This window comes from Stigmatopora nigra, chromosome 19 (genome assembly GCF_051989575.1).
Source record: "Stigmatopora nigra isolate UIUO_SnigA chromosome 19, RoL_Snig_1.1, whole genome shotgun sequence".
Lineage (NCBI taxonomy): Eukaryota > Metazoa > Chordata > Actinopteri > Syngnathiformes > Syngnathidae > Stigmatopora > Stigmatopora nigra.
The window spans coordinates 6,089,476-6,104,561 of NC_135526.1; the positions used below are offsets into that span (position 1 = coordinate 6,089,476).

Sequence of the window (15,086 nt, forward strand, 5' to 3'; positions counted from 1 at the left end):
AGCAGCCTTTGATTGATGGTGCCTCCAAACACCCAAACCTCGCTCCCTCTCCTCTTTTGAGTCGCTTCACCAGAATGCCATCCTCGCTCGTGGAGGCAATTCATTCATTATTCTCTTGTATTCCGAGAAAAAGTGACTTCATTTCCAAGTCAGTTGAGCTGTTTATTTTCTGGACTAAATGATGTAAGGGGAGCCATTTGTTCCCAGTCAAGGACCTTATTTCAAGTCATGCTTATAGTAAGTAGGGCATCCATTTCAAGGAAAGCATTAATTGGTGGGGTAAAACCACATTTTCAAGTCGGGTCAGCAATTTACATGAAGGTATTGGAAGCCGGGCATATACTGTATTTTACTGCATTTTAAGGCGCTCTGTCTATTTTGGAGAAAATTTTGGTACTTGTTATCATGGGAAAAAGTATTTTTTTATCGGGTTTGGGGAGGAATCTCCTGAAATTGCAGTTTCGAATTGAAGGAAACTGATCCTTTATAACGGTTTAAGTAATTTTGTAGGTCAAGTTTATGACAAATCCTAAAACAAACATCTCACATTGAGATATTGACGGATTAAGTCAAATTTAAATGTTTTTAACTGTATGCCCGCCCTCCCAGTTCAATCAGATTGGGCATCCCTTTGCCTAATGGTACTGAAACATGAAATATGTCAAATGCGGAAATGCCTGATGGGATAAATTACCCGTCTGGGTCCATTATTCTTCAACTCAAACACGTCCATCGTGTAGTTGACCCTGCGGCCATAATGGTCAAACTGGACATTACCCGTTAATCCCTGCAGCCGCACCTGAACAGAAAGTAGCACCAAAATGATCATTTCAGCCTCATTTTTTTGTGGTTTGGGCGGAACAACCGATGGGCGGTGCTCACCTGCTTGAGATTCCGCTCCATATCGACACCTTGGTTCCACGGGGCGGCCGGATTGGCCAAGCAGTCGCCGGCGTTCCCTCGTCGGGAAATGTCTACTTTTTGCCGGCGCAAGTTCCGGAAGGCCTCGGCCATCACCATCACGCCGTCGTACGTTAACGCCGAAGTGTACTGAAACGCAAAAGGTGAAGATGAAGTTAAAATTTGAGTTCGAGAGCACATTTGGGCCTAAGCAGCCAAATTCAAAGCACAAAGGAGGTAGTACTAACTTATTGCAAAAATTCAAGTGCAACAATGACTACAATTACCAAGGAAAACTTGACTTTGTGTTTGTCTACGTACTCTTCCAGGCCACCCGCTACCCTCCAAACGGAGGCAACTAATGGACGGGCCTTAGCAAATGGCGCAAAGATGAAGAGTGAGCGAAAGGGGGCCGCGGGGGGCGCAAACAGCCAGCCAGCCCGGCTTTAATCACGACGACTAGCAGGAGTTCATCAACTTGGCTTCCGGCTGCCGGTGACTCCTTTTCATTAGGCCGTGACTGGCATGGGGGGCGGTGGGGGGCATTATTCCTATTCTTTTTTAGCACGGCTGACTTCCTCTCCTTCACTATGACAAAGAAGCCCCTTGGATCTGCTTAATTACCCTCCCCCCATGGCCATTAAATTGGGGGGGAAGGACGGTCCTTACGAGATGTGCAAACTCATTTCATCGTAAAAGAATGAAACCTTCGCTACGGTCGCTGTTTGAATTAATTTAAACTGTAAAAGCTTTAGTAGTAAAATACAAAGGAGCAAAAGCAACAGACTATTAAGATGGGAATGCGTAACAGGCGGGAAGTGAAAAAGCCTTCACAGTTTTTTGGACTATATATCGTGATTTGATTCATTTATTTACTCTAGAGACATTTTCATTTTAAAACTCTAAATCATATTTAGTTGCTATATAAGCCTGGTGGGCTGATAGACATATTTTTTTGCATATTTATACCCTCAAACTAAGAAAACAGATGGCAAATTTTCCTACCGTGTTCCTGTTAATTGATGAATTAACTGAGAACATCCATCAAAACATTCCTACATTCGTTTATTGGACCCCCCGGACAAAATGAGAGCCCTAAAACCGGTTATTACCAGCAAAAACAATAGCATCCCAATGTTTGTTCATTTCCAAGTCAGGGGCATCGTGACATTAACGTCGCAAATGAGATTCCAAGTCACAAGCTCAATAAAAGCGGATAAAGGCAAAGCATTCATTAGCCTCCTGCACCAAGATTGGCTTTGTTCCCCCCCATCATCCGCCGCGTTGTGGCAGAATGACCCACTTTTTTATGTACGGATAGCAAATGGCAGCGGGGTAAGGCGTCGGTCAGCAAAACGTCCGCCTCCGGCAATTTTTTTTTTCTTATTGTAAATATGGAGCGGCTGCAGTGGTGTGGAAAGTGTGTGAGTCAAGCTTAGGTATGTGTGTGTGTGTATGTGTTGGTGTGTGATGGATAACGCCGCCTCAATTAAAAGTCTACACTGTGGAGCAATATAGTACAAGCGGCTGAGCGAGTGTGTCTATAAAAACAATTTGTACATTAACCCATTTAGGGCCACTGACGCCAATGATGCTCAATCCTTCATTTGCCCCGCCCAGTCCAAAAGCAACAGGACACCCATTGCCGTCAATTGCACTAAAAGATGAGCATTCGATGCCAGTTTAAATGAATTGGACAACTGCAAAGGCTAACATTATCTAAGCAAAATATCAGCATAATATTATTGCAAATGTCCAAATGTGGTGACACTATAATACTTGCATAATTGAATATTATACTGGACAGATTCATCAGAGTGTCAAGGGTGCTGGAGTCTATCCCAGCAATAACAGGCAAAAAGCAGGTATAATGTAAACTGGTTGCCATTCTATCACAGAGGCCAAATTATGGTGATACTGTATAAAAAAAGCATGCCAGAAATATGGTGATACTGTTCTTGCTGGAGCAAAATAACCTCACACTAAGGAAAATGTCCCAATCGAGCAAAACAAACGGCATTATGTATAGCTAGTGCTGTACCTTAGGTGGCGTGTCAGAGCCCGGGTACTCTCTCTGGTCCAGTTTGTTCCAGCGCTGCATCAATTTGATGACCAAAGGATTGCTGAAGTCCACCAGCTGGAAACCCGTCACGTTGGCCCCGCCGTGCATGAAGCGTTCCAGATTGATGTCTTTAAAACCCTGGCGAGGGGGACCAAACGGAGACGCATCATTGGCCAGAAAACTGCCTTTCTCTCTATTTTTAACTCATGGGCTGCCATTGACAGGCAAAGCTTGCAGATCCAGTACTGGCAACCCATGAGTCAAAGTAGTAAAACAACCAGTAACTGTATGTGTCCTCACCAGGTTGGCCATAAGGTAGTGGTACCCTTTGACGTGTTTCCCCACACTGACAATCTGCAAAGAGGAATGGGGGAAAAGTGTGCCATTGGCTGCCATTGACCGTGATAGACGCCCAATCATTTATCATACGAGTTAATCACTCGTAGATAGAGAGAGAGCCATGAATAATTCACATTTTCTAATGTTATTTCTTGAGAGCCATTTTCAGAATTGAAAAGTAAAAATATATGAAAATATGTGTTTCTTTTTGTCATTTCACCACTTATAAAGTCTTATTTTGACAACATTGTTATGCTGTTGCTAATCAATCAGTATCAATAAGATTATACATGCGGAAGAGTAATGAAAAACAAAATTAGGATTAAAATGGTAAGAGAGGTAGGTCAACACCAGAGTTGGTCGCTACTATTGGTGCATTCTCTCACCAGTGATTTGCATATTTTCCCTCTCAGTTAGTAGAGAGCCATATGCACCCATGGAAAGAGCCATATATGGCTCCCGAGCCATAGGTCCTGCCCTAAAATAATGCCATGAATACAAAAATTCCCACTATATAACAAAGTCTAATCTTCTCAACAGAACCCTATTTAGTAAAACCTCCACTGCAATTAAACCATCACCTGTTCCAGCATATTCTGCAGCCTTTCAGCCTCCAAATCAATGACAAACTTTTTCTCCTGCCGCCGGTCCAGATCTTCCAGGAGTCGTCGGTAATTGGCGTCGTTAAAATTCTCCACGCAGATGGCGCTCACCTGCCAGTTGTTTTGCCCCGCCCTCTCCATGATGGCTTGCAAGATAGCATATCCTAGAGTGTCCCCGACAGAAAATACATGTGTTATTATAGTTTTTGGCTGTATCCACTTTGCAAAAGTGGTAGTGGAGGGCAACGTTGTCAAGTTGCCGTGAAAAAGAAAACGAGCCACTGCCACGAACTGTGAGTGCGGCTGTTCACCAGCAGGAACAGATGTAGTGCTTAAACGGCCCCTCCCGGTGGCCATCACAATCTGGCAACTGGTCTCCCTTTGCTACCAATTAGTGACTTAACCTGCACTCTGGCAACCCGGCCGGCTCTTCCCTCTCCTCGCCGCTCCCTCCTTTCCAGCTGCACCTCTGGAAACCCGCGAGGCGGGAGATAACACGGTCTGTAGTCACATCAACGCGGGGTTCGTGAACTCATTTTTTTGTCGCGGGCTGGGTCGTAGTTACAGTTTCGTTCGGTAAATCTGTTAAAATGAATTGACTCGTGAATTGACAGCTTTTCTGATAGATTATTTAGAACATCTGTCAACATCTTTTTTTTTTTGCCTACTCATGGCAAATATTGTCTAGTTTTGGGATTTTGGGGGACTTTTGAAAATGTATTTACAGGCGTGTGGAGTTGGCGTGCCTCAGACCTCACGGAAAAATGAAGTCATCTATCATAACATGTACAAAAATGTCCCAGTCGGGGATGAAAGATGGTCTTGTTTACAGGACCAGTTCACAGGTCTTCATTCGTCACGTGCTCATTTATGTGGAAAAGAGCCTGATAACCTTTTTTTTTGTTAAAAGAAAAACAAACAAAAATACAAAATGAAAAAGATGATTTTTTTTCGCACTTGGCAACCCTCTAAAGTTAAGGAATAATAAATAAATTGGCATAAATACACAGGGGATAATTGGTTTTAACATTTTGCATAGTCAGGGTTAGAAACTTAGAAAATGAAAAGAATATTAATTCATTAAAAAAAATGAGACTGATATGAATAAATATTACCTCTTACTAAAAATAATGATGAGAATTAACTCAATGAATATGGATAAAATAGGCCTGCAACAGTGAATAGTATCAGAATATAACACATCCTGATATGGACATATTGTCTCTTCTATATTGGAACCTTTGTCAAGCCAGTGTGTTTCTTAACGCCACCAAGCGTGAAAATAGGATGGAAAAAAAGTGTGTGTGTGTGTGTGTGTGTGTATTGTACCGATGGGACTTCATCCCAATAACCCAATGAAAAGGGTCTGATGTCTTTCTGGAAAACATGAAAAGTGAGATGTGGCAACGTGATCCGGCCTGGTAAAAGGGAAAGAAAAGTCCCCGACAGTCACAATGGGAAACCGTGAAAGTGACTTTGGGGTGCCTCTGTTGGTGGTGGTGGGGGGGGGGGGGGGGGGGGGGTGTATGGGCCTGAGGGGCTGACACTAACCTGAGAGCTGCACTGCGACCAGGCATGTTGGGGCCAAAGTACTAACCCCATTATTTCAAGCAATAACAAGACAATGCATTTGTTGAAGAGCATTTGTCATATATGACTCAGATTTTGTGTATAAAAGCTCCAAAAAGTGTGAAAAAATGTGGGAGAAAAAACTATAATAATGGAAAAAGTACTGAACTCACCTCGATCGGTATCGTAGAGAAAGACAAACTTGTTCCAGTCATAATGATCCAACAGGGACAAGATGGCCCCCCGGATGGATGGCCGTAGCTGGAGGGTAAACTGGCTCTCGCCCTCAGTGGGAAAACTGGGCGTGATGAGGGAGATGTGCAGGGCGCTGCAGAAGGACGTCAACGTGTGAACCGAGCGCTTGTCGTAGAGGCCGAAGATGGCAAAGACACCTCGGGAGTACTGGGAGCAAACTGGTGGGGGGGGAGAAGAACCACAACAGCATCATTTTCCAAACAACATTTTCCTGTTTTTATGGCACGTCGCCTGCAGCATACATAACAAGAACAAGAAGATGTAGGGTGAGCTGACATCCCAACAAACCATTAACTCCTTTAAATCCTTAACAGGACGCCGCGAGATGGTAAACACGGATCAAAAGGCCCCTGGGAAAAAAGCTCTCCAATTCTCCTTCTACTTTCATCAGTGGAGCAAGATGTATTCCAGCCATTAAAAAACATGCACGCACAAACATCAAAAACAGCACAAAAGGCGCGCCAGGCGTGGAGTGGAGTTGACCACGAGGGGCTGCTTAAGGGAGATCTCATTATGGAGCCGGCGTCCCGTCATTTGCCAAACGAGAACAAGACGACGGGAAAAGATAACGAGCCCCCCCTGCTCGCCTCAAAGAGGTTCTTTTAACTCTTTGAGAGAAACAAAACAATTATCAATAAGCCTAAAGTATAGGAAACTTGGGGATGCTTAAACTGGGAGGACTGACTTAGAATGCACATGTCTGAATGATGAATTAATTTTGACTGGAAGACGAAATGGGCCAGTCAACTTCCCCATGTCTGGGTGGGTTTTCTGCAGGTACTCCCTTCTCACAAATCCCTAAAACATACAAGCTAGTTTATCTGGTTGAATATTTTAAATTGCATTTGGGTGCGAGTACAAATGGTGTGTATGTGTATATACATTTCAGCAATACAGTCTTTATTTATATATTTATTCATGTATTTATTAATTAACTTATTACCTATCTATTTATGTCTAAAATGTCTTTTACTGTGTCTGTATTCTCACCCTCTTGCTACTGTGACAACAAATATGAATACGGGATGAATAAAATTATCCAATCCAATCCAATTTTTCTTGACGGTGGCAGCATATCGAAAAGCTATTGAGATTAGAAAGTAGTACCCCCATATCTCACCAAATGGATATTTTGTCGCACCTCTATTTTCTCTTTTGTCCAACGGGAGGGAGCATGTTTGCACATCCTGCTGACAGCTTGTCCATTTATAAAAATTTCCCTGACTTTTGAGGCGCAGTTTTTCTTTTCATTTTTCTCTAAAAACGTCCCGAGCATGTCCACATTGAGGGATGACGGCCCTGGGGACTCGGGGTGTCGCGGTCGAGAGCGAGTCCGCTCGAGCAGGAAAGAAGGCTGAAAATCCTCTCAACCCACTGATGTCCTCTCTTGAGGCTTCTCACACAAACACACACACACACACACACACACACACACACACACGAGTGGTAATGACAGCTTCAATAACAACACACCAGCACGCATTTTATCGAGAAACTGCTAGTGGCTGACAAGATTTTTTCTCTCCCTGCAGTATTTATTGTATCATTCAATATTCACGCTGGTGGGCTTTTGTAAAGGCTAATTGGCAACACTAGGTGTCCAATCTGCTTGGACTGGGAAATGCGAAAGCTGGCTATATGACCCAAAAGAGTACAAATTGTATTACGGGTTAATTAGACAGAAGATAATTATATATAATATATATACACACATATATGCTAATGAAAATTGGCCCAAAATGGACGTCCAAGTGTCATCAAGGGCAGTTAGTTGGTCAAATGAGTGCCATTGCTGGCAAATGTGGTGTAAAAAAAATAGCTTCTCTTACTTCGGTAGTAGATTATAAGACAAAAAGGAGCACAAGTGACATGCTGAACTCTTGTTTGTATGTCACACGCATGCAAGTCTGAAGCATTGATCAGCTGCTGTGTGGCCTGTTTGTGCAGTGAAGTGTGAAGCCAGCGGATGCGTTTTCAGGGTCACCCACCACGGGTGTGGGACTAAATGGACATAGTCCGGGATTTCCATGGGGCCCGCCTGTCCTGGGATAAATTGGATTTCAAACTACTTTTGTTATTTTTGGTTCTTTTTGATTTGGATGTCAATGTTCATTTTAGGTCACTTCAATTTTTGGGTTCTTAAGGGTCACTTCCTGTTGATTTGTGTACTATAAGAACCGGTAGAGTATTTTAACTATGCATTGGTATTAGTAATTGGGAAGCAGGCATTTTTTTAATGGGAAAATCTGCTCATATGTACATGACCGGTTTCCCTAAAACCCTCCCAAAAAATGGTCTATTTGTGCTCTAATTCCACATGAAAACACAGCCCACATTTGCCTAGCATTGTACAAACAATGCTAAACATGGCACTTGATCAAAAAAGGCCAGTGTGGAAGATCCAAACAAAACAAAACAGCCACCGTGTTAACAACTGGCGACAAAATCCGCCCAAACCGGCTTTTTAAACTCTTTTGCTAATTTGAACTAAAGCAGAACACAAACTGAATAACAAATACATTCATTACAAACTTGTAAAAGTGTCTCTCACACTGGATTGGTCACCAGTCAACCACAGGGGACATATTGACACGTAACCATTCACAATGACATGAATAAAGATGCTCAAGATTGAGAAGTAATGGCTAGAAAATGAGCCTTAAAGCTCTATAATAACACCATTCGGCATCAGGAGATGAACTCCAGAAATAGTCACTATCGACTCATGGAGAATGGAGCAGTTAGAGGGAAATCAAAGTACGAGAGGGGGGGAAAAAACATGGAGTCCCTTTGTAGGTTTCTGCATAGTGGAAGATCGATGTGGCCCCCTTTGTGTGAGCCATGAAAGGAACCTGATGCTCCCGAAATATGACAAGCACCCTAGAGGTAACGCTAAAAAAATGACAACGCCACATCAAGATGGGAATATTTGGAACGCTTTAAAAAGGCACGAAACTAACTTTACAACTATGAACTGAATAGGAAGTCACCTGGAAATGACCTAAAGCCAACAGAAAATGAGCCAGGAATTTCCCAAGACTACCCATCAGAAGAGCTACTGTCTAATTAAACCAAGAAAAAAAAGAAAATATATATATTTTTTATTTTATAAATTAATTATTTACCATGAGAACACAAGAAAAAAAAGAGAAATAAAGAAAATCACATAATGTTTCAACAATTCCTTCATTTTCCTTTTGTCTCATTCTTACAAGGGTTGCAGGGGGTGCTGCAGCCAACAATGGGTTAATAAGGCTGGGTTCACCGATCCCAGCAATTCAAGTCACAGATGTGACCTCTGTCCATAGTTCTGACTACCTCTGACCGTGGTTCTGACTACCTCTGACCGTGGTTCTGACAACCGCTGACCGTGGTGCTGACAACCTCTATCCATTGTGCTGACAACCTCTGTCTATAACGCTGACAGACTGGTAAAAACAATGATTTAGGGAAGCAATAATTCGGCCTATTTCCGATGTAATGCTGATTAATTAATGTTATTTAATGTCAGCTTTTCTCCCATGAACATAGTTTCCTATTAAAACAACAATAAATGAATAAACTAAATGGTGATAAACACATGGCCTTCATGTTGTAGTAGCAGTTTGTTGTACTGTTCCTTGAATAATCTGCTAGTATTAAATAGACAAAATTCCACAGAAAAGCTTAAACAAGTCAGTGTGAAGTTAACTCATATTCTGCCATTGACGGCAATAGGCGTCCAATCAATTTTCATTGGGCGATTGTCAGTTAAAGAGCTCATTCATTCACCCACACACGCACGAGGGGGAACACAGGCGTGACTGAAAATGAAAATGGATATATATATATATATATATATTTTTTTTAAATGGCTACTATTGCGAAAACTCCAAGTGTCCATATGCTATTGGCCACACCATATAAAGGCAAAAGGACACAGCCCGCAGACACGCGGCATTTGTACGCTACGTCAGCTTCAACCAATCACGGCCGGGCGCACTCCAATGCCCACACGTGTCGTCGTCGGGCGTGAAACGCACATAAAGGGAAGTACTGTAAAGAAGAAAATCCGAGCGACGCGGGCTCCCGGCGGACACGCTGGCGCGTTATTATGCAGAGGGGGCCCGCCCAGAGAGCGTGACGGCGCACACGCATATGGCATGAACACGCGTGTGCGCTGCACTTCTGTCAGCTCCATTTTGTCTCCCGGCGTGCCTTGGCTTTCCAAGTGATGGCTCGGGGGCAAGCGCGCTCATCATTTCCACGCGAGGCTGTCTTGGGCTCGACACTGCCACTTGACGAGTATTAACGGGGCCATTTTTGCACTCTAATTAAAGCAGGCACCTCCACCAAAACCATGTTGAAACTATGGCAAGGCCAATATGGAGATGGTGGATGTCTGCAAGCCTAAGGCAGCAAGGTGCTCAAGTCATTAGGACGGGGAGGGTTGGCTGTGAATGATTATTTTCAGTGTCCTGTTGGGAAATTGAACGGGCTGGATTAAAATGAATTAGGATCTGATTAATTCAAGGGAATATTATGTCACGTATAGCTAATATATTGACAAGGTCCCATTTTACTGGGAGGGAAACTTGCCCCTCGAAGTCAATTAAGATTGGACATCTACTGTTGTCAATGGCCCTGCATGTTCAATCCCAGTCTAAATGGATTTGATATCTATGACTGTCAAGGTCAGTGAATGGGTTAAGGGTATACAACTGTATATCGAGGGTGGAAAATGATCATCTAATAATAAATAACTCATGAACGAATAAAGGGATGATCAAACTTGCATATTTATGGAGGGAACAAGGTCAAAAGGTCATAAACTCCCTTTAATTGAGTTGCTTAAGTGGCAAACCGCTTTCTTAAGGTGCTCCTTTGGTTATTGCATTTTTATAAAAGATCTCCTTTTGGACTACCAACTACTCTTCCACTTAAAATTGAACTGCCTTTGACAACGACATCCAAATAGACATCAAATTTCTTTAAACTAGGAGGAGTGAATGAGAATAGATAGATTAGACATGTAGGACCGTCACTGGTAGATAAATGAGTACCCCCATCAAAAGGTGAATAGAAATACTTTGCCTACTGTCTAACGAGTCAATACTTCATTGTTGCGGCGGAACAAGCCGTGACAGGATTACGTTATTAAAACAAACGGCGAGGGACGCTTGAATACAATCTGCGGTAAATGAATTCAATCAAATAAAACGCCTCGCATCTGTCACGCAGCCAGACGATATAGTGGCAAAGTAACAATCAGGACGACACAATAACGCCAAGTGCTTCCATGCGGAAGGAAGGAAGGAAGAAAGGAAGGAAGGAAGGAAGAGGGAATGCGACAGAAGACGAAAATATAGTTACAACTGCAAGAAAACGCCGCCGGCGGTGTTGGCGGCAGCGGCGCCCCGGGCTGGTGGGCCCCTCCCATGCAGGCCGGCCTTGAGCAGAAACACATTTGCGTCTGGAGACATCAAAACACGACAAATATCGGCGCTAATAAAGCAGCGGAGGAGCGCAGAGGGGATGGCCGGGAGCGCCTTAAAAAAATGAATATTTTAAGTGCCGGCACCGAGGGACGTGTGAACCAAACTCCTTGTAACCACTTAGCATCCATAAAACATGAGATAAGCAGAGGCGGGAGGGGGCGCGCAAAATTTATTGGGAAGTATCCCATGGATTATTGCGGTTCGACTACGGGAATGCGGCACTATAGCGTTAAATCCATGCCACAATTCCATAAGATTGTGCATATTCATGTTCAAATGTGTTTGATGTGTATTTAAACACATGACCTTCTTCATTTTACGTGCAAGGGTCGCGGGAGGTGCCGGAGCCCATCCCGGCCAATTACAGACAGCCAATCATAGGGCAGAAGGAGACGGAGAACCATTCATGCTTCCACTCATAGTATGTTCAACTAGCTAGCCTATGGCCTGCATGTTTTTGGGACAAAGGATGAAACCAAAATACCCAGGAGAAAACCCACAAAAGCCAGGGGACAACATGCAAAACTGTGTTGCTAACCACCCACAGGCGCATATATAATATATCTAATATTCAGTACTACCATTTGCAAGTCAAATAATCGACATACATGTAATTGAACGACTAAACCCCGCCTTGTCTTTTAATAGAATGTGATTGGACAGTCAGAATTTCCCCAGTGTCCTCACTCCTCATTGGACGAGAATAGCAACAGACTTGTAACATGAAATGAAGCATGAACACGAGCGGCATACCACTACGAAATGAGGAATATCGTTGAGACGTTATGAAACATACATAAGCGTGCATCATTTCCATGCATTTGGCCAGGCGTCCAGTCATCTCGGGACGGGACGTTTTGGACGGATAAAGGGCTTTCTAGTCCACTGATTTTGGAGACAACGTGTCCACCCATCCACGCTTAAACCGCGGCAGAGCTAGGAGGACTTTTTGGTCCGAGGAGGGCGCTTTTTTTTTGACGTTGTCAGATCCACTCCGTGTCACATTTGCATGGCGCCCGAGAGGAAAAACGCAGCCTAGGGCTGGGCCTTCCTCGAGCTCCGTCTCTACGCGATTGGGGAGGAGGAGATCGACAGACGAGGTCAATCCGAGACGAGAGGACAGACGGTTGAAAGAGGTTGGCCTTTGCGTCGGAAAGCGCGAATGCCATAACTGGCTCGACGCCTGCCCGCCCTCGCCGCGTGAGTCAAGCTTCCTGATTTGCCGTTGAATGACGTCACGCTGGTTTCCACTTCCATTCATGAAAGGATGTTAATCTGCTTTTTGAAAGAGGCAGAGTGGCGTCACAGCAGCGTTTAATAGCGCTTTTCGCTCAAAGCATACAAAGTAGGCTGAGGCTGAGATGACTGGTGCATTTGCTGAAGCACATAATTCAAACTGGGAGGACTGGGAGGAGTGGCAATGTCCAATATTTTCAACATGTGAACTGAAATGGGTTGGACACTCTTAGGTGTCCAAATCAGAGCTAATTTTGCGCCTTAGGTGGACAAATTTCTCAAATACAGCCCCCAACATACAAACAAGAAAATATTCTATTATTAATGTTATCGACATTGATCAAATAGGTGATTTAACACATTTTTCATGTAGTATCATTTAAGCAAAAAACGATTCAAATGTGAAGACCAACATGATTAAACGTCTACCATCTATGAGAGTACATCAAAATATATACATATTTCTAAAAACGTCAAATTTTCCCAATTAAAATTACCGATTTTGAATAAATAAAGGTAAGATGGCAAAATCCAAAAGCAAAAGAAACAGTAACAATATTAAATACATTGAATTTGCTACCAAAAAAGGGAGAAAAGTATGTTGAAGTTGTGGTAAATTGTAAATCCCCATTGTATGTAATGTTTAAGAGCCTCCAGGAAGAAAGAAAAGGCAACCTTGACACATTCCAAAATCTCCACTCCGATCCAATACAACAACGTCCTAGCAAAGCTCCCACTCTCCGACCACGGTCGGCGACGTTTGCCCTATTTTTAGAAAGCGCCGAAAGCCGTTCAGACAGGCAGAAAACATCCAAAAGCACCAAGCCGGCCCCATAAGCCTTCACTCTGAATGGAAGGCCTTTTGTGCAAATTCATTATCTCTTCAAAATGATTCAGTGCATGGATTTTCATTAGAACAAATAAGAAGGGAAAGCCAATGCGCTCCACTAATAAGGTCATCATTTCAGCAACTAGGGATAAAAAAAATAAAAAATGACTCGCGACTAGATATGTCCCAGATCCATCTCTTTTGATGGCGACCAATCCATTTTGACTAAAATGAAGAGTCACAGACAGTCCGCCTACTTTCAACTAATTTCCATCCATTATCAAAACCCAACAACAACATTAAAGTAATAGTAAAATAGCCCCAAAAAATAAGCAATATATCAGCAGTTATTTTGGGATAACGACAGACTGAAAAACAATTCAAGTGCAACTTATAGTCCTGAAAATACGGTATTTACTGTAATGTAAATATGAGTGAAAGTGTGTTTTTCCCAGTGTGCAACTAAGAGTGAAAGTTTGAAAAGTACACGAGTGGCAATGCGCATCTGGATGCCCAATTTCTTCCCGCGCTAATTGTAGAAAAGGGGGGTACGGCTTCTTTCCCGCCGGGGGATTTGAAAGCAGGCGGCGAGCAATCCCACACATATGCGCCACAGTTGTTATTGTGAAAGACGTGCTGCGGGTGAAGGTAAACACTTTGCATTATTTAAAGTGTCCATGAATAATCTATAAAACGTGGTTTGTTCGCAGTCCTCGTACCACGGGTTCCTTGGGGCGGAAAAAAAACAACAACCGTGACCCCTATTAGCGAAAACGACATTATTTGAGTGAAATAAAGGACATCTGACTAGAAATGTGTTGTTTCTGCGTTTCCATAACGATGCCCACGTGCAACCTGGTGTGGGGGTGACCGACTTCTGCTGTGATCCGGCTCACTAAGAGGACAATGGCTACTCTAAAGTCCAATCGAATATTAAAAGCAAAATATATGGCGGAGAATTAAGCGTCTCACAAAATCTAGCCGGTTGACTGATGAGTCTACAAAGATTTTAATTTGAGGGAACAAATACATTTGAAACGCACGTACCGCCCACATTACATGCCTCCGGCTGATATTTAGTGCCAATGACTGTCTAGTGTTCCTGTTTTTAATTGGATTGGGGTTCAAATGGTAAAACTGATATTGGAAGTTGTTGATTTAACATGTATATACATATATTTCCATTAGGGTGATGGCTTTGTCAAAAAGGTTGAGCTTTTAAGTCCAGCTATTGTTAGTTTTTAAACACCAATTGAGAATCGTGTCCAATAAGGTCCAAAAATAAATTGTCAAGACTCACATAGGTCAGCACCAAGTGAAAAAGCGCATTAAAAGTCATTTATGGAACAGTTTGCCTCTGCATAGTTGAAAGCCATGACATAGTCTAAGGCTGGGAACCTTGACATAGTCTAAGGCTGGGAACCTGGCTGAGGGCTTACGACTCAATGGAAAACAGAAGAGGAGACTCGTGTCGGAATACAAAACGGAAATTAGAATCCAAATTGTCCTCCACACCCTCCCACTCAAACCGGATTGGACATCTTTCGGCCAACTTGGCTAAGTATCTACTGGCATACTTCTGCCATAACTCCACTCAACGCTAAACGGTCCAACGAACAGCAATCGATAGGAAAACTTTTGGCCTGATGTGGCGCCAATGCCCGAGGCCTCCTCCGCCTACGGTCCAGCGCCCCGCCCCGAGCTGCCTGATGGTCGGTGAATCTTCACGTCGGAAGACAGCTGGACCTCTTCATCTCGGAATAAATCTCCATTGGCGCTAACTCTGACCTCGTTACAGCCTGGAACGAGTGCGTTCC

At 43.3% G+C, this 15,086-nt stretch overlaps 1 protein-coding gene across 3 annotated transcripts in view; it reads right to left on the reverse strand.

The window, feature by feature from the left end:
* Window positions 1–15,086, reverse strand: part of LOC144212669 (glutamate receptor 4) — a 52,065-nt gene that overhangs the window by 24,863 nt on the left and 12,116 nt on the right. For all 3 annotated transcript variants that reach the window (XM_077740741.1, XM_077740740.1, XM_077740743.1), the window contains exons 3-8: window positions 5,646–5,885; window positions 3,883–4,067; window positions 3,263–3,316; window positions 2,942–3,100; window positions 883–1,050; window positions 695–799 (exon numbers count right to left, since the gene is read on the reverse strand). In XM_077740741.1, the coding sequence (XP_077596867.1) occupies window positions 695–799; window positions 883–1,050; window positions 2,942–3,100; window positions 3,263–3,316; window positions 3,883–4,067; window positions 5,646–5,885 (911 nt within the window). The remainder of the gene's footprint in view (window positions 1–694; window positions 800–882; window positions 1,051–2,941; window positions 3,101–3,262; window positions 3,317–3,882; window positions 4,068–5,645; window positions 5,886–15,086) is intronic.